This window comes from Ursus arctos, unplaced genomic scaffold, assembly GCF_023065955.2.
Source record: "Ursus arctos isolate Adak ecotype North America unplaced genomic scaffold, UrsArc2.0 scaffold_18, whole genome shotgun sequence".
Taxonomy (NCBI): domain Eukaryota; kingdom Metazoa; phylum Chordata; class Mammalia; order Carnivora; family Ursidae; genus Ursus; species Ursus arctos.
In genome coordinates, this window is record NW_026622852.1 from 40,837,805 (window position 1) to 40,857,824 (window position 20,020).

A 20,020-nucleotide genomic window follows, 5' to 3' on the forward strand; every position below is an offset into this window, starting at 1 on the left:
GGTTTAAAAAAAACCCTGATAAAGTCATAGAAGAAACTGAAAATGTAGACCAAGATTTATCCCCTAAAAAGGTACTAGGCCACAAAAGCTTTACTAGAGAGTTTTACAGAAATCTCAGAAATAGTTTGTTCTTTTCATATTTAAACTGTTCCAGAACAGAGAGAAAGACCCACTTTGTTCAATGGGGCTAGTTTAGGCTGACCTTAAAATTTTAACACAGTAGGGCGCCTGGGTGGCTCAGCTGGTTAAGCGACTGCCTTCAGCTCAGGTCATGATCCTAGAGTCCCAGAATCAAGTCCCACATCAGGCTCCCTGTTCAGCAGGGAGTCTGCTTCTCCCTCTGACCCTGCCCCCTCTCATGCTCTTTCTCTCTCAAATAAATAAATAAATAAAATCTTTTTAAAAAACTTACCACAACAAAAGATACTATAAATACTAAGTGATATTTGTAACATCTATGAGTGACAAAGGATTAATACCCTCAGTAATGCTTATAAATCAAACTAATATCACAATAGGAAAGAAGACAAAGGACATTAAAAAGTGATCCAGCAATTCTAATTCAAGCAATTCATTTTATGGAAATGCTCAAGTGAATTTGCAAAAAATAGTTATATAGCACGTGCTTGAAATTACGAAAAAACAGAAACATAAACACCCATCAGTAGGTAGTTCAATAAGTTATGGTATAACCTCACAACAGACTAGACTACCATGCTGTAGTTAAAAGGAATAACAAAGTTTTCTTTTCTTTCTTTTTTTTTTTAAGATTTTAGTTTTAAGCAATCTCTACACCCAACTTGGGGCTTGAACTCACAACCCCGAGATCAAGAGTCACACGCTCTACTGACTGAGCCAGCCAGGCATCCCAGAAAGTTCTCATTCTCATTAGTACAATGTCTATGATCTTAAAAAAAAAAAACAAAAACATGAAACGTGATCCTATTACAGTTTAAAAATGATCAGCGTACATATAGGTATGCACAAATATGTGTGTACACGTTTTATACACACAGAAAACAAACTGCATGGATAATCATACATTATAGTTGTTATCTCTAATGCTTGAGATTAGACAGGAAAAAAATTTTATTTTTTATTTCATACTTTTATCCATTATTTGTATTTGTTACAATGAGTACATACTACTGTCATTTTTTAAAGGAAAGTAAAAACATTTATTCAACAGCTAATCCTGGCCACTTGGGTCCAACAGAGAAACCTTGGGTGCAGAACTTACCTTTTCCAGAGATTCCTTCTCAGCTCGAAGATCAGCCAGCTCCTCCTCCAGGGACGTGACCTTGAGCTCCAGTTGTCTCCGGCTTTGCTTTTCACTTTTGAATTTGGACTGCACTTGCTCCGAGGTTTCCTGGAGCTCTGGGACAACAGCAGAGAGACTGGCTGCAGAACCAGAGCCGCAGAGGCACCTGGCAATCCAGCCGCTCCTGCCGAGCTGCGCCCCGGGGCCTCCCGATTCGACCACGTACGTGCCTTCCCCTCCCTCCCTTCAGCACCACCTCACTGACCAGCAAAAGGTGGAGCAGGTCAGGAACCAACTCCACCACCCACCCATGTTCCCGTCTGTATGTGTGTGTCCCCTTCTCCACACACAAAATGAAAAAGAAACATTCCAAGTCATCTGAAACCACCTTCGAAATGTATCACTGCCACGATCCCATTTCAGCCACCGCCTAACACACTGAACAGATCTTTATTTAGCATTAGTCCAGGCCCTGTCTCACCATCTTGATGAGATACTTCCATCCTTCTTGGTAGCTGGGACATTCTACCAAGAGCTTCCTTTTAAAACACCAAAAAAAAAAAAAAAAAAAAAAAAGCTCAAATAAAGCTACTTAGAATATTTCTTAAAAATGTAACACGTCCAAATTAAGTTTGTATAGAAAACTTCTGAGACCCTTATGGCGCTTTTGGGGTAACTGTCACAGGGTACCACAAAAGCAGAAAAGACGACACCTGTACGACATTCAAATCTAAGACTGTCCCTCAGGTGCACCCAGATGATGCTCTAAAAGGGAAGGGTTTATCCTTAAGGTATCACTCTACTGACTGACATCAGGGTTTTTAGCTCTCTTTTCAGGCAAGTGAACTTTGCTTCTTCCCAATTCTGCTGCTGCCCAGCTACACCCTGCCCCTGGCCTCATCTGTCTTTCACACTTGTTTCTATCTACCAGGGTACATGAATCAACATGCTGGGCTTCACAGCTCTTCTATTCGAGTCCCTGTCTTCAGCAGCACCTTCATGCCAGGTACTGAACTAATGCTAACTTGGAGGAAAGGACTTTGCAAAGATGAGCAAAACACCATCCTTGTCCTCCAGAGGCTTGCATTCTAGAAAGGAATACAGACATATAAATAGTGCTGATTTGAGGCTAACTCTGATAATGGTCATAACAATGTACTCAGAGGTAAAGGATTCTAAAGGACATCAAATGTTCTGAAAGAGATTTTGGAGAACTGGAGGCAAATATTGGTGACAGTGGACACACCAAGTCCAGAGAAGAGCATGGATAAAAAGCAAGACCAGAACCCCAGGATGGGCTGAAGCTGCAGCAGGCTGGCTACTATGTCCAGAGCCAAGATGAACTGAGCAACATAAGAGGAAGTAAGCCAAGCTGGAGGCACCTCGACTGCCAGGCTGAAGGACTGGAATCCACCCTCTAGGAAGGATACAGGCGCTACAGGAAGCACTTCTTTCTTAAATTTCCACTTAGTCACGAGTTAGAAGAACACATTAAACTCTTCCAGGCCTATGAGCCAAACACAAGTACCAAAGACACTGAGGACAACACTCGCCAAGGTGGGAAAGTGGTCACTGATCAAACGCAGATGAACAGTCGGTTCTTTAGCTGCCCTTTATGTCAAGCGATGGTGCAGGTTTATACCGGTCTACTTTCCTTTCTGCCTCAGTCCTTCACAAACTTCATGAGCATCAAGGCAAATGGATTTGAAGAAAGGACAGAGTTTAATTCTTTTTTTTTTTTTTTCGTTTATTTATTTGGGAGAGAGACAGAGAGTGTGTGAGAGAGAGCACTAGCGGTGGGGCGGGGGGAAGTGAGGGGCAGAGGGAAAAGCAGGCTCCCTGCTGAGCAGACAGCCCAATGCGGGGCTTGATCCGAGGACTCCAGGATCATGACCTGAGCTGAAGGCTGACGCTTAACTGACGGAGCCACCCAGGCGCTCCAGTCTTCTTTTTTTTTAATTAAGTAAATTCTACCCCTCAGTATGGGGCTTGAACTCACAACCCTGAGATCATGAGTCCCACGCTCTACTGATTGAGCCACCCAGGTGTCCTTCCGTTTAATTCCTTAGGTTTAAATGGTGAACGTCCCCGCCCCTCTGCCAAGGACGTACCTGAGAGCTCTGCCTGCAGTTTGGCGAGCTGGCCCCTAAGGAGGTCTGTCTCCTTCAAGCTTTCGGTCAGCTCCATCTGCAGCTCCGTTTCTTTCTTTTGGTGACCAGTCACTTTCAGCTGCAGACGAGAGACTTGAGCGGTGGCGGCTGCTAACTCTTCTGTCACCTTGGCCTGAATAGTAACAAAGTACGACGCCACTTCAAACATGGGTGTCTCTTGTCTCCAAGTGATGGCCCAACCTTACACACTCTGTGCTGACTGAACTGGTAGGAAGGGAGCTAAGGCATGCTCAACCTGCATGAAGCCAAAATCAAGCCTTCAAAACGTGCCCAGTCTCTGACCCAGGCATTCCCTTGCAGAAATCTGTCCTTAGGAAGCACTGTGCAAACTTACAAAACTTTTGCTACGAGATGTTCAATGCAGATTGTTTACAGTTGCAAAAGAATGAAAAAAAAATGCTGGAAAACGGACTTGCTTAAGCAAATGTTGATACATGCATCCCGTATGCAGCTATGGAGAACGGTGCTGTGACAGAGCCACAGTCCCCTGTTCAATGTTACCGATCTGATACAGGAGAAATGGTATTCCTGCCATTTGCTAACTTTTCTAGGATACACGTGTATTTTTCTTAATAAGAAAGGGATATTTTAAAATTGAACTGGATGCCTTCAACAGCAATCAACGTCTGAGTCTGTAGTTTTTCCCTAATGGTCTTGACTACCCATGGAAGTATGATGGAAAGCTCAGCCATCGGAGGGTAACTGCTCTGGGGGTTCTTGGAAGAACAGAGCTAAAAAAGACAGCAACACTTCAGTTTTTTGTCGTATTGCAAATGGTGCTCTGTCCTGGCCTCGCAGAAGCTATATGCTCTCAAGAAACATCTGATGAAACCACAGTGACTCCCTGGAGAACCCTCTAATGATACTCTGTGTGGTAAGGGTGACAATTAAGGGGATGGTGAATAAAACGGAATCGTAAACAAGTGACAAATACCATATTCTTGTCACCTGAACTGATGTGCTCCCATAAAAACAAAGAGAAATGAGATAACAAGAAAGGCAGCGAACAGTTGCTCCACTGGTGAACAGTCTTGACTGTCCAAATACTTGGACACACAAGTATTTATGGGGTTGGACCGTCTCTCCTACATTATTATGCTGCTGCTCCCATTACTCCTCCTATGCTATTCTACTTGACATGCATTTACAGTTGTCTCCTTTCTGTCACTTGTCCCTTCTTAGGCTAGTCACTGTGCCCCTGCAGATTTAAACATTCCAAAGCCTTTATTGGTTTGCTAGCTTCCATTTAAAATCTAGTATTTTGGCTCTCCTAAACGTGAAGAAATAAAGCAAATTAAAAGTGTATGGGGCCCCTGGGTGGCACAGCGGTTAAGCGTCTGCCTTCGGCTCAGGGCGTGATCCCGGCGATCTGGGATCGAGCCCCACATCAGGCTCTTCCGCTATGAGCCTGCTTCTTCCTCTCCCACTCCCCCTGCTTGTGTTCCCTCTCTCGCTGGCTGTCTCTATCTCTGTCAAATAAATAAATAAAATCTTTAAAAAAAAAAAGTGTATATAAAATAAAAAGAAACGGGCTATGAATGAGTATCTGAAAGTCCACTGACAAAGACTCTTTTTGACCAAACTTTAGTCAGGCTCCTCTGAGTCCCTGACCTTGGCCTCCCATCCCGTCTGTGGCCTGCCCAGCCTAGTTTCAGCAAGAATCCTGCTTTGTCCGTTCAGAGAGAACCCCTCCCCCCCATATCTGAACAAGTTCTTCATCCTTGACCTTTGGTATCCCAGTCCTTGGCCAGTCATTAGCAAGAATCCTACTAGGTCAGTTTAGCAAAAATCCCCCCACCTATGAGGTCTCCTCCGAATAATTTTCCAGCACTGACCTCTCACTCCCCTCCTTAGCTACAAATTCCCCATCTGCCCTTATTGTATTTGGAGTGGAGCCCAGTCTTTCTCTCGTACTGCAATAGCCTTGAATAAAGTCCTCTTTACTGCTTCAGGAAGTGTCTGAACAATTTTTTCTTTAACAGTATGCGACCTTTCGAGTGAGCTCTAAGATACTTATTTTTGCTGTTCAGTAGCCTTAGGTTTTTACCTGTTAAACACAGAGGACAATGGCAGCTAGAACTTCCAGATGCGAAGAGGGGTTTTCATCTGCCCCGAACAGAATAAAAGTTTTAGTCACTGTCCTGCCACACGTGGCCTAATGGGACCTGAGCTCACACAGCACCAGAGAGCGTCTTGTCTGTCTGCAGCTCTAGAGTTCACAAATATCAGAGCGAGAGCCACTCACAAGGCCTCACAGCGGCTACGACCACTGAAAGGACTGAAGGTCCCTGGAGGGGAGGCAGTGGGATGGGTGTCCCTCGCTCACCAAAGGACAAGCAGAGTGAAAGGTCACTCAAAAGCTCTTTTTATCTCAGGGCCTTATTCGGAAAGGCCTATTAGAAGCATGACAAGTAATACTCTCACCCAAACACACCTGTGTGCACAGAGAAAATAGCGAAGGGACAAGTAAACAGGAAAGGAAAGCAAAGGCAGGGAGAACCAAGAGTTCAGAAAAAAAATAAAAAGGAGCATTCAAGTCAGAAGCAGGAAAATGGTACCTAAGCAAAACGGCAATCTGACAAAAGGAAAAAGGACACAGCTGACTGGAAGTGAGGCTTCCTCTCTGGGCCGCAGTTTGACCTCTATAAAACAGGAAGGTCAAACCAGGTGACCTCCAATAGCTCTTCCGTTAGTCCAGGGTTTTGTGTGGAAATACTAACCCCGCCACAGAGAAAAATGAATTCTGTTCACCAAATGTCCACTGAGTGCTCAGCCAAAACTCTCTGAGCTGCATTTGAAGGCAGAGAGCTGTCTCCAGGGATGAAAGGACCTCGATGATCTCCCTTTAGGAGGACAGCCTTCACAGGGACAACTGTCATGCAAGAAAGAAGTGGAGCAAAAGGAAAGCAGGAAGGGGCGAGCCTTGCAAAGTTTCACTGAAATCACAGCAGCCAAGCGAGGTGTGTGATCCCTGGTAGCCAGCTCATCAAGCATAGCGCTACTCAGCCCAGAAATGCTCTCAGACAGATGCGTGGGAAGCACGGCGCCTAGAACCTGGTGGGGATTTAACAGATCACAGCTGTTCTCACCGCTGTTGCTACTGCACGTTCTGCTATTACAGACACAGCATCTACAAGGTGCCAGGCACTGTGCCAACCATTTTTGTTTATCGATATGGGGGCCCTGGGTAGCTCAGTCGGTTGAGCGTCTGACTCCTAATTTTGACTCAGGTCATGGTCTCAGGGTCATGAGATCCAGCCCCGCTCCGGGCTCCATGCTCAGTGCAGAGTCTGCTTGAGATTCTCTCCCTCTCCATCTGCCCCTTCCCCTGCTCGCGCATGTGCTCTAAAATAAATAAATAAATCTTAAAAAAAAAAAGAATCATGTGGGTGGATTAATAAGCTAACTCATGGGGTTGGCAAACTCTGACCCACAGGCCAAACTGGCCTGCTGCCTGGTTTTGTAAATAAAATTTTATTGGACACACACACTCACCCCCACTGATGCTCAAAATGAGAATCACATGGTGAAGTTCCTAAAAACACAGGTGCCCAGGGGCGCCTGGGTGGCACAGCGGTTAAGCGTCTGCCTTCGGCTCAGGGCGTGATCCCGGCGTTATGGGATCGAGCCCCACATCAGGCTCTTCTGCTATGAGCCTGCTTCTTCCTCTCCCACTCCCCCTGCTTGTGTTCCCTCTCTCGCTGGCTGTCTCTATCTCTGTCGAATAAATAAATAAAAAAAAAATCTTTAAAAAACACAGGCGCCCAGCTGCCATGTCCAGAGACCGCGGCAAAAGAGAAAGAGCAGCAAGTCCTAGCTAGCTGTGCGTCAGAATCAAAAGGAGCTTTTGAAAAGTTCAGATTCAGCCCTCAGCTACATAATGCCGAATTAGAATCTCAAGGTGAAGTTTAAGAATATGTATTTTAATCAAGCACCTCAAGTGATCCTGCGGCAGCGACACTAGTGTGTGGAAACCACTGATCTAGAACAAGTTCTAGTAATCATGCTAGACCCGAATAACAGGTCTAACGGCTCAACCAAACAATATATTCGGGTGTCCCTGCCAGGCCTACGGGTTTAAAAAAAAAAAAAAAAAAAGGAAAATTAGAGCAAGAAAATAAAAGTAGAGGAAGGAGAAATAGTAAAAAGTAAGGTTAACGGACAGTGAAGTGACTCCAGTACTGTTCAGTGAAGCCAGCATCACAGGCTGCTGACCTTGATCCAGGCCGGAGGAGTCAGCTACAACAAACAAGGGATGGTGGAAAGTAGCAGTGAGAAAGGATTGGGGTCAAGCCGGGACGGGGCTGTTCAGGGCACGGCACTGCTCATTGGAGGGTAAGGGGTCAGAGCTATTTCTTCCCAGGACACTATGATTAAGAGAACACAGAGAATAATAATAGCATGAGACACAAGTGAGGAATCCTCGGCATTACTGGACTGTGAGAAGTAAGTAAACTCCATGGGTTATAAAGTGCATTCCACTCAATTCTTCAAGTGTTCAGGAAAAAAGCAAATACAAAATATAAACTATTTCTTAAACCTCTGAGATAACAGTAGATGGTTGCGTCAAGATCTCTAGCTGGGGAGCAGTAGCACAAACTAGAAGGACTCCACTCCAGATAAATGGTGTCACTGGAGCAGCGATGGGAGGAGTGAGCGTCAGCCCAGCCCGAGACCCACTAGAGTCTTCCTTAGAGCTACTCCAGGAACAGGTCGAAATGCCTCATTCTGAACGGACTGAAGCCAGACAGCAGTACTTTAAAATGCTCTGGCAGATGCAGATGAAGGAATAAGCTAGACCATCTTAAATTTCACTGAAGTGTTTGTTACAAGGCATAATAGGAATTTTCTGTTGATTGGGTCAAGAGAATAAATTTTATTTGCTAATAAACAATGTAATCCTCACCTTAACCAAATTACTAAGATCAATGATAGTTTTTGAGTCAACTCATCGCAAAGCATACTTTAAAACAAGTCTGGGGACTCCTGGGTGGCTCAGTCGGTTAAGCATCTGCCTTCAGCTCAGGTCATGATATCAGGGTCCTGGGATCAAGTCCCGCATCCCCTGCTCATTGGGAAGCCTGCTTCTCCCTCTGCCTTCCACTCACCCCACTTGTACTTTCACGTGCTCTCTCTCTCTGGCAAATAAATAAATAAAATCTTTATAAAAGAAAATAAAACAGAAGTCTGGATGGTGGATATAGTAAAAATCTGTTAGAAGCTTTCTAGTTCTGTTCTGAATGATGGCAAAAGTTTTTGCTGAAAAGCAGACTGATAAATACGTACACAGGACCACTCCTTAGCTCTACACATCCTGGTGGGCTTTTCTCTCCCTAGTTACTTTACCTTCTCTTGTTCAGCATGCAATACTCTTGCCTGTGTGTTTTCTGTGGCTGTTTGAAGTGAGTTGTTCCTCTTCTCCATCATCAGGTTACTCTGCTCAACATACCTGTGAAACAGGGGAAAAGACATTTATCAAGCACCGAATGTATACCAGACACAACCAATGCACATTCAGTCCTATTGCACATTGCTCTGTACCTTCAAAAAAAAAATCTGAAAGCATTTTGTTATCCTTAGATCTGCAGTAATCAATCTGGAGGTAGGTACCTGGGCCAGAAACGAATTGCTTTGCATAATGAAGAGAAAAGGAACTGGAAGCATGTGTGGTGAGGAGGAATGAAGGACGGAAAGGGGGAGGTGAGAAGAAAAGAAATCGCTTTTCCCCTCACCTACCTCCGCTAGCCCCCTCCCCCTGCCATGTGGGAGACAAGAGACACTAGAAAAGAGAAACAAGGAAGAATGATTTTCTAAGTGAAATGCTATTTGCCACAACATGTTCCCCTGACCACACCACAACCCCCCCCCCGGCCCGCCAAAATCTTCAGAAGGATCTAGAAAAATTACACAATGGGCTTTATATGGAAATTGGTGAAGTTCTGGTTGATGAAATAGCCCACACAGAAGAGAAAAGAGCTGATAGTATTTTCTAAGAGTGTTCTAAGTATTAACACCACTTTTACAGATGAGAAAAAAAAAAAAAAAGGGCCAGGAGGAATAAATACCCAAAGCCACACAACAAAAGATTCAAACACAGGTCTGCCTGACGTCACAGCCTACTGTGCTCTTTCTACCGGAATGCCTCTCGGAAAACAAACAATAATTCACATGACAGGCAGGAAACAGAAATAGTAGGAGTACACATAAAACTACCCTAAACAAACATGTTTATCTAACTTGGGCATTTACAAAGGAAACCTTGTCCATTCTAGCCAGTGCCCCGTACCTGTCATTACCTCTGATTTCGTTCAATTAGTTCACTGATCTTGTCATTCTGTTCTTCTATCCGACTGCTCTTTTCAAGGATATCTTGCTTCAATCTTTCATTTTCCTGAATTCAAAATATACAGTGTATAACTTAAGTTTTTAGAAGAAAAGTGCCAGATATAAGGGAATCAACTTGAACTGATAGGTGACACTGTTACAAATTTTGAGATAAAAAACTAGAACTTATGTCCACATAGATAGAATATTTAAAACATCAAATCATATCTGATGGATACAAATCACTAGGTTTGTAGGTTAAACATATAAATGGCCATAAAATAAAGCAAAATTCTAAAATATGGTCCAAAAGAAATGTTTCCTTGTGACTCTACAGTGATAAGTCGCTTAGACAAAATTAGGCCATAATGGATTTTCCAGAATTTCCCAACTCGGTGTAGCACCGATCACATGCTCTCTATCTGTGCAGCAGAGGTTTCAGAGGTAGCACATCCTGGGAGAGAAGGGGGCAAGACCTCCAGGCTGTGCTCCCTTCTCGATCCCTCTCACCTGAATAATACGCTGGATATTGCTCATAATCATGCTTGTCTCCATCGTAAGCACCATGCCGGGAGGCAGCAGGGAATTGCCAGCACTGTGCTTCTGTAACTCTTCAACCTACAAACATGGGGACAGAAGGGCCTTGAGAGACATTTTTAAATGGAGAAATATAATTTACCCAAGATCTGACCCCTTTTTGGAAGGGCCTAATGAGTTTCTGAGATAATCTCTAACATAAGCCAGAGTTTTCTTCTGCCAACTGGATTCCAAACTAAAAACTAACCTTCTAGGGAAATAACTACTAACTACTAGGAATACAGGAAACCAAGAAAGAGTTTACCTATAGCCCTCATAGCTCCCTGCTTGTACCCCCTGTTGATTCCCCCACTTTCAACACAGCCCCAACCCTGACTCACTCACCTTCGTCATGAGATGATCCATTTTATCAGCCACTTTGCTGACTGCCATTCGAATTTCAGTGTTATGCTGCCGGGCTTCAGTCATGAGAAATGAAGCCATGTCACCGGATCCTAAACAGACATAAGCCAAAAAGAACCTTAAGGAACTGGAGCAGAGGGTACTGTATGAGGAAAAGCCAATAGTTCTTTCAGCAGAGGAAAGAAAGAAATTAACATCCCAATATAGTAGGAAATACTGTAGGTGATTCACTGTCCAGAGAAGATGTAGAGGACACAGAGGCAAAAGGTCTCCAAAGCTAACAGTAAGTAAGCTCTGCTCCTGCAAAATGCATCGAGGGATACGGTCTGGTCCAGGGCACAAGGATGCCCACTTTGGTCTGCCAGAGCACCAACAGCTCAGATTGCTTCTACACTCGTCCGACTGCATGCCAGGCATTGTACCACGTACCAGGGATTCAGCAACGAATGAAACCCAGTTCCTGCCCTTGGCGAGCTCACAGTCTGGTGGGGAGACTCACATGTAAACAGATCATTACGACAGAGTGTTTTAAGTGCAAAAAATGGACCATGTACCAGGTACAAAAGGAGCACAAAGAGAAGCAAGATTAACTCTTTGGTGACACATAATCAGTTATGTCTGTGGGAACAGAGGAAGAAGGGATGGTAAGAATCAGGGAAGGTTTCACAGAGGTGATAGATTTGATGGTCTCCCAGACAGAGAAGTGGCAGGGTTTCCAGACAAAGGTAGCATCCATGAAACCCTTAGCAATCTGGCACCACAAATTATGTTGTAGGATATACTGGCTCCTTCCTACCACTGTCCTAATACCAAAGACAAGTTGCAGAATAAGAAGGTAGAATAGCATGCCAGCTATTTACATTTTATTTTGTTTTTATACAAAATTACATTTTGTTTTGTTTTTTATGTCAGTGTGCTTTTTATGCACACTTGTACATGCACGAAAGATATCTGAAAAGTTACCCAAGTAACTGTTAACAACAGTTTCCTATGGTGGGGGGTGTTAATGGTGGAGAAGAGTAACTTTTCATTTTATACTCTTTTGTGTTGACTTTTTTATAAAAGCATACGATTTCCATAATTTAAAAATGTTAACAAAGTAGCTTTCATTTGAGATACTGAACACCCGCAGTTACCATGCTTCTCCCAATTTCCCCCAACATTTCACTCTCTTATTGTTTTCTAGAAACTCTACAGAGCCACACTGACAGAGCAACGGAAAAGGGCTGGCGAGAGAAAATGCAAGAAACAAAACAGAAAGTGGCATGAGGGAGTTTTGGGGGAAGATGTAAATGTTCTAAAATTAGATTTCGGTGAAGGTTGCACAACTCTGTAAACTTACTGAAAAAATCCTTAAGTTATACACTTAAAGTGAGTGAATTGTATGATACATAAATTTCACCTCAACAAAGCTGTTTAAAAAAAAAAAAGTAGAGATCTGTTGGAATGAAAATGGAAAGAGGGCGGGAGGAAGGAGAGCAGAGCAAGAGTGGAAGATAAGACGATGAGGGCCCACGGCCTACCTTGAAAATGGGGAGACTGAGAGAGTGGAGCAGGGTACAGGGGCCGGGCAGGCTGCAGCTGGGAGGTGACAGCTGACGTGTGGGGATAAGCGTAGGCTTGCATACCTGCATAGGGCTGAGAAAACGCCAAGTTATATGCACGGCTCTCTTTGCTGCTTAATCTGTCTTTGATGGAATAAAGAGATTAAACTGGAAGGAGACGCAAATTTATTAAAGCTGCAGACAGAGGAGATGGGATTTGGTACTGGGTAGGCAAGGCAGCAGAATTCTCTGCGTTATCCAGTGGTGCCCGGTCACTGAAGTCCTATCCAGACAGCGAGGGAAGGCTGTCTCAGGTCGCTCCCCAGTCCTCTGGCACTATGATTTAATCAAGCAGGATTTCAGTTCCCAGCTGTCAGGCCTACTGATGGTCTAAGAAATTGTAAATCTGAAGAGACTTGGCTGAGGGCGCCTGGGTGGCTCAGTCAGTTAAGCGTCTGCCTTTGGATTGGGTCATGATCCCAGAGTCCCGGGACAGAGTCCTGCTTCGGGCTCTCTGCTCAGTGGGAAGTCTGCTTCTCCTCTGCCCCTGCCTCCCCGCCCCCCCTCCCGTGAGCGTGCACGCTCTCTCCTCTCTCTCTCTCTCTCTCTCTCTCTCTCTCGTGCTTGCATGCGCACAAAAATAAATAAATAGAATCTTTAAAAATAAACAAATAAAGACACTTGGCTGAGTTTTCACTGGGATCAAAGGACAGGTGTTCACTGAGATTCCAAAATAAATCCACGGGTCTCCAAAGAATGCCTCTTCCCTGCAAGATTGTGATGGTCTTGTGATCAAGAGCTCTCATTTCCCCCTGAACCTTGGTCACCTCAACTATAAGATGAAAACAGTAACGCCACTCAGGGTTGTTGTGTGGACTAGATGGAGTGATATATAGGTAAAGTTCCTCACAGCTGGTAAACTAAGTACCCAGCAGATAGTAATGCTCAATAAACAGCAGTTTTCTTTTAAATGATGATTTAAAAGAGTTAAGGAAATCCAGCTCATTTCCAGGGAAAGATACTAAAAAAATAAATAAATCTTAGTCTATGGGATAGAACTGTCCACTAGGGAGTAGGGAGAGGGCATGGTGGGACTTTTTTTAATTCTAATACGCCCTGTCCCAATGGGGCATAGCCCGCTCACTATCACTCCCACCCTTCCAATAAGAATCACCAAGGACGTGAGGCCCTCTTATCCTTGGGAGTATGTTTTACCCATCCAATGTGTCAGGGCAGAAGAAAGAGTCTACTACGCTGGCAAACAGCAGAAGCAGACAGGCTGCTGCCACTACCTTCTGCGAAAACAGAAAAAAACCTGCTTTAAGAGATCGCTTTTGGAAGATAAACAGCAGAGTTCAGCTATATTTTCCATACACCCTCAACCTACAACGTTGCTATGTACGGTGCAGAATCTTAGCCTATCAGCTCTCACAGACAAGAACAGAGGACTTGCACCGATATCCCTCAAGGAGACATGTGTGCAAAGGAAAGGAAACAAACACTGACTGGGCCTCTACTATGTGCCAGGCCTTGTGCCGGTGCTCTGCCTGTTCTTGCCTTTTGACTTTACGTCAACCTGTAAGGGAGGTATTCCTTGGTCTGGTTTAGAGATGAGATAGCGCTGGTTCAGGAAGGAGGGAAATGACAAATTCTGGTGTGGGGAACTGCTACTGCATAAACCGCGCAGGAGGCGGAAGAGAGACTGACTAGAACCTAAAAAATTACAGCCTATAACTGATATGTTTAAAAACATTGTTACCTGAAAGGACTGGGCGTTTCCAGACACAGCGGAGTGCGAGTCGAGAGAGGCAACTTGCATTAAGGCAGGAGACGGCGCTTGGAGGCCAGAGACAGATGGCTGAGGTGCTACCATAAAGCAAGAAGCTGTTACTGTATTTACTCTGGTTTCTTGTTAAAGTCTGGACTAGAACCTGACATACTGCAACATGCTTCGGACTTGACCACTCTCCTCACCTGCTCTCCCAAAACCAACCCTACTGGAGTCTCACGAACACGCTAGTACAATGAACCTGGGGTTCTCGGGCACATGGGACTCAGACCTACAGTCCCATCGGTGGACAGGAAGTGCACAATCACACACAGGAAGTGTCTCATCAGCAGAGTGCGCGCTTCTGAAACGGGAAATGCCACCCAGCAGGAGACAAAGCACGCAGACCAAATCCATCTCCGGGGCTGAAAACGCCCTACCCAGGGACAAACTGACAAGTTTTACACTCTAGTCCAGCTCAGTACTAAAACAATGCAGCCCAACAACTTAAGCAGCCAGGATGCTAACTCTGGCGCCAACTCAGTTCCAGGCTGCAGAGCCAGAGAGGCCCTTACCTTGTGCGGTCATCGGCGGTAACGTGGGGTGCGCCGGCTGAAGAGCAGGCTGCAGGGATGGAGTTGCCATGGGCTGCGCAGCTCCTCGCAGAGCGTTCACATCCTGAAACAGGAACAAGCGTTTTGGTGACTATGTATATGGGTCCTGAGCTGGAGACCGAGGCTGACTGTCCACCCTAAACCTGCTTACAGCCAGTGTTTTTAGGCAAAGAAGAAGGAAAGGCAAGAGTTCAGGGTGTGGGCTGTGGGGAGATCCCTTCTCCCTATAAATCATATCAAATAATTAAGTATATTTAATTCCCTCTAACGTCCTAAGTTGTTGATGTTTTACTGACTGAAGCAGCTAAAGTGACTCCTCTCCAGAATGTATCATTTTCCAAACCAGCAGCTACCTTAAACCTGACCAGTCTGTTCCCACAGAAGAAAGGCCTCTTGCAAGGGAAGCCAGGCAATAGTGCAGCCTCTTCTTTTCTGCCAAATCATCCCCACAGACCTGAAGGCACTCAATGAAAATCAGACAGGGCAGGATTCACTGCGCCTCACTACCGTGCTTTTTGGATAATGCGGTTTTAGAGTGTTTTTCCCCGTTCTTTCTTTTCATAAAAGTCAAAGCAATGTTGGACTGTAGTATAGTCTAAACAAAGTTATCCTATAAACATCTTCCCAATTCATACAAGGAAAAGAAAAACCTGGGGCACAATATACTGTGACTTCCTATCCTACAGTTCAAAGGCTGAAATCTCTTTGACATTCTTTTACTTTAGAACTTCCCTTTGCCCCCCTGATATTCTCAAAAACGCATTATGCATTTCTGGAAAAGCATGGCAGTTTTATATCGCTGCAGCTCTAAATCCACCTAAATGTCTAACAACAAAATGAAAGGAATAATAATAAATCGATCTAACAGAACACTGAGTTGCCTTTAAAGGAAATAATGCTTTGCTTTATTTACTTATATTAATTATATTATTTATGTTATTCATATTGGTATTAACATAAATATTCACGATACTAAGTTAAAAAATCAGGTTACAAAGCAATAAGATAAAAAGAAGAATGCACTTTTTGTTAAATATATTTTTTCTTTGTAATTTAAATCATTCTACAATGAATAAGAAGCACTTAAAAATTTTAATAACAGTATTACCTTATGAAAATTTAATTTCCAGAAGCAGCTAAAAATCAATCCTGTAACAAGAGGCCCCAGAAATCCTATCCTCCTTTAAAATGTTAGATCTACTTACAGCTTTTCCAGGAAGAAATAAAACAAAATTATGAAAAATAAAGCCTATGCTAGAAAATTTTTTCAGGAGCATCACCTTTACTTTGTTTTACATCAAAGTCAAAGAATCCTAAAAATCAATCTCCGTTAATCTCTGTTAAGTGTTTCAATTCAACTGAGAGGATGATTTTACTCAATAAGGAACTAACCAATGTGAAAGGAACTAAGTTCGAACTGAGCTACCTCATATCATACACCAAATTCCATACGGATTAAAATTTTAGATCTAAATACAAAATATTATTTTCAGAAAACACAAGTGATGTCTATAATGTCTGAAAGTGAGAAGGCTTTCTAAGCATAATGTCAAAAGCAAAAAACAAAGGGAAAAAACCGACAGATTTCACTGCAATAAAATTCTTGAACTTCAAAACAATCACACCATATACAAAGCCGAGAGACGCAACAGTGCGATCTTCAGTAACAGCTAACATCGGGGGGAACCAACCTTTCCAAGAGAATCTAAACATTCAATCAACCAATACGAACTGAGCATCTTTTATGGGTTGGACACCATGCTGCCCAAAGTGTGATTTTTACTGACAGTAGAGAATCTAGTAGAAGGCTATATATATGGACTACTTAAAAATTCCCATTCTTGAGGCAGATGAGTGGGATTGCTTCCATTTCTCGGAGGAAGTGCTAATCACAGTGGAAACACATGTACCAATACCAACCGATACCATTTTAAATATAAGCTTTCTACATGATGATTCTGGGTTACAGGCAGAAAAAGTAGTAATCTCAAACAAGCAAACATGAGGTAGAAACATCTGCGCTATTCATTCTAACACAGCCGAGGGGTCATACCTCGATTTCTGAATCATTGGAATCCAGCTGTGGTGGAAGGATGGGCAGCATGGGCTGGCCCATTTTAGCCATCCGAGAGATCAACTTGGCTTTGACTGTATCAGGATTCTAAAAAGAAGAAAGTCACAAAAATCACTATAATCAAGGCTCAATACTGTAGCTCTATGTCTTTGGCTCTTACATCAAACCCTTCAACAAGTCCCCCTGCTATAGAGATTTGAAACCATTTCTTCTATAAAATGAGAATAAACAATTTCTTGCCAAGAAGCATACATGGATCACAATTAATAATAGCCATAAAAATAATCCCCTATATGTTGGAATGGACAAGGTGGTTCCACATGTATTACTTCATTTCAATCAAGTCTCCCCACCAGGCATAATTCTTCTCATTTTACACAGATGAAAAACTAAGTACAGATCAAGGGAGGGAGGCATCTTAAATGACAGTACCCTCTGAAAACCCTGGGAGCAATGCAGCAGACAGACATTCAGAAGCGATTAGGGGAAGAAGGAAACAGGAGCTCTTTGTTCCAAATTCAGGTTCATTCAACTCTGACTTGGCACGGACTACACAATAGCCCCTGTGCTAGAAGCCTCTGTATCCATTAACTGGTCCAAAGTGCAGCCTTCAGAGTGGAGAGGACATACCCCTGAGGGTATACATGATGACCTACTAGGTATAAAAAGAGATGATCACGGGGCACCTGGGTGGCTCAGTCAGTTATGAGTCTGACTCTTGATTTCGGCTCAGGTCTTGATCTCATGGGTTGTGGATGGAGCCCTGTGTTGGGCTGCAAGCTCAGCGGGGAGTCCGCTTGAAGATTCTCTCCCTTTGCCCCTCCCCACAGCCTCGCAGGCGCACATCCACACACTCTCTCTCTCTTAAATAAATAAATAAATCTTTAAAAAAAGAGAGATGATCATCATCTCTATTTTGGAATTACCTCTAAGCTGTGGAAACATAAGACATTAAGCTTGTTTACAGGGATGGACAGTAGTTTATGTATATAATTTATAAATAGATATATATACAGGGAGTGTGTACTCATTTTTTCTTGACTGATTGGAAGCACATAATCAAAGAAAGTTGGGTTCATCAAAAGAGGACTAGTTACATAAACCATACCACACAATACTGCAATCTACAGAAAATAAAAGAAAGGAAGCTTTCTGTACACTAACATAGAAAGATACTGTTATATATATATATACCGTAATATGTAGAAGCCATGGTAGATAATATATATACTATGCTATATTTTGTGAAAAGAGGGAGAAATAAAATATACATTCCTATCTGCTTCCATCTGCATAAAGAAACACTGAAAGAATATATGTGAAACTAAGAAAAGCAGTTACCTAAAAGGAGAGTGGGATGGGATGGGGTACACAGAGGGAGGGGTGGAAGTGAGTCTTTTTAATGTATACCCTGTTACATTGTTTTAATAACGGAAACTTATGAATGTAATTACCTATTCAAAACAAAAAATAAAAACTTAAATGTAAAAAGAAAAGAAAAGGATGGTGAGTTTTGCTTCAATTAAAAAAAAACTGTAAAAAGAAAAAAATTTTTTTTAAAGGTTGGAGACACACTAGTCTATTGAAGTTACAGAAGCTTAGAAGTAGGTGACAAATGTAGCTCTGCCTAGAAGTATCATAGAACCGATACTAAAGAAATTTTGTGACTATTCAAAGATTTGAGATTATAGTTTTTTAATTTTCTTAATTCTTTGGCTTAACCTTCCGGGTTTCGGAGATCACTTCTTACACATACCGGAGCAATTATTTGCTTAATAATTCCTGCGCTGGGCTGAATATAAACAAGTAAACTAGGGCTGGAGAGAAAGTAACCACCAATTTCACTCCAAGCAATTATCCTGTTTCTCAACGTGGTAGGTGAAGGCCACAGGGCTTTCATCTCACGCTCATGCAGCCAACTCAGATGCCTTCACGAATCAAGCAGGGCAGCAGCAAAGCGCAGCGCACATGCTCCCAAGGCATTCAAATCCAAATTTTACAAGTGTATGCTGGTCTTCCCATCTTACAGTTAGGAAAACACGGAGACCAACTCAAAGTCAACTAGCTGGTGAATTAGTGCAGATTTCATCTAAGAGAATGAAAGTGTGAAGGTATGCAGTGTTGGCAGTAATTATGATAATAATAAGAGCTAATGTTAACTGAACTCTTACAGTATGCCAGACACAATACTAAACACTCCACACGCATTATTTCATTTAAATCTCATAAATATCTCTTGAGTATAAAAACTTTCTTGCTTCATGAAGTCATACTTAATGTAGGCTCTAAGCCTACATGCTTTGTGAACATATGACAAGAACCCTGCAAAAGGGGCTGTGAGAATTATTTTCATTTTAATAATGAAGAAGCAGAGGATCAGAAAAGGTAGATAGGGGCGCCTGGGTAGCGCAGTCGTTAAGCGTCTGCCTTGGGCTCAGGGCGTGATCCCGGCATTCCGGGATCGAGTCCCACATAGGGCTCCTCGGCTGGGAGCCTGCTTCTTCCTCTCCCACTCCCCTGCTGTGTTCCCGCTCTCGCTGGCTGTCTCTATCTCTGTCACATAAATAAATAAAATCTTAAAAAAAAAAAAAAAAAAGAAAAGGTAGATAATTTTCTCAAGGCCACAAGTTTACAAGAATAAAGACTTGAACCCAGGTCTGCCCATGTAGAACCCCATCTAATTTATAGGAACTCCCCAGTAAGGGGAAATTACTAAAGTAGCTTTTTTTTTTTTTTTTGGTCTCTAACCTACCCTACCCCAAGGCACATGACCTTCTCAGTAGACGGGGGGTGAGGGAGACAGACTTGTATACTCACTGTATTTACTGTAAGCTGTTCACTGAGGGAGTTAGATTTGATACGAAGGGCCGGCTCCCTGAAACCAAGTAAGACATATGCTGAGGTAAAAAAAAAAAAAAATCCCAAATCTATAATCATGAGTCCTGATTATGCGGGAAAACAAATTGTTTTTGAAAATGTTTGCCAATTCAATGGCTGTGAAACAGAATTGTAACCATTCCTCAATTTGCATTCATTTCTGACAGCTAGTGAAAATGAGTAATTTTTCATTCAAATTCTTATTATTTTCATTTTTTCCCTTGGGTATATATTTTACGTTTATACATTTTACCCAACTTTCTTCCAGAGCTCAGCAGGTATTCATATACATCCCAAGTTAGTGCATTTAAAGACTATGAATATTAATCCTTTGTCAGAAAAATCTTGATGCTAGTATTTTCCCCATTTGTCTCCTTCCATTTTTTTCCCAATTATTTAAAATTATTTTAGTTTTCAACCATCCCGATTTCTGAAGCCCTCTAAGGAT

General features: G+C 42.9%; 1 protein-coding gene across 8 annotated transcripts in view; it reads right to left on the minus strand.

Moving 5' to 3' along the window:
- The window catches only part of FKBP15 (FKBP prolyl isomerase family member 15), a 54,652-nt gene that overhangs the window by 8,000 nt on the left and 26,632 nt on the right, over window positions 1-20,020 (minus strand). For 4 of the 8 annotated variants that reach the window (XM_057313687.1, XM_026513779.4, XM_057313689.1 and 1 more), the window contains exons 11-21: window positions 19,513-19,570; window positions 16,675-16,782; window positions 14,583-14,685; window positions 13,999-14,105; window positions 12,219-12,333; window positions 10,678-10,787; window positions 10,267-10,374; window positions 9,729-9,823; window positions 8,779-8,881; window positions 3,373-3,544; window positions 1,241-1,377 (exon numbers count right to left, since the gene is read on the minus strand). In XM_057313687.1, coding sequence (XP_057169670.1) covers window positions 1,241-1,377; window positions 3,373-3,544; window positions 8,779-8,881; window positions 9,729-9,823; window positions 10,267-10,374; window positions 10,678-10,787; window positions 12,219-12,333; window positions 13,999-14,105; window positions 14,583-14,685; window positions 16,675-16,782; window positions 19,513-19,570 — 1,216 coding nt within the window. The remainder of the gene's footprint in view (window positions 1-1,240; window positions 1,378-3,372; window positions 3,545-8,778; window positions 8,882-9,728; window positions 9,824-10,266; window positions 10,375-10,677; window positions 10,788-12,218; window positions 12,334-13,998; window positions 14,106-14,582; window positions 14,686-16,674; window positions 16,783-19,512; window positions 19,571-20,020) is intronic. The other 4 variants (XM_048223466.2, XM_026513778.4, XM_057313688.1 and 1 more) reach the window with 1 other exon arrangement.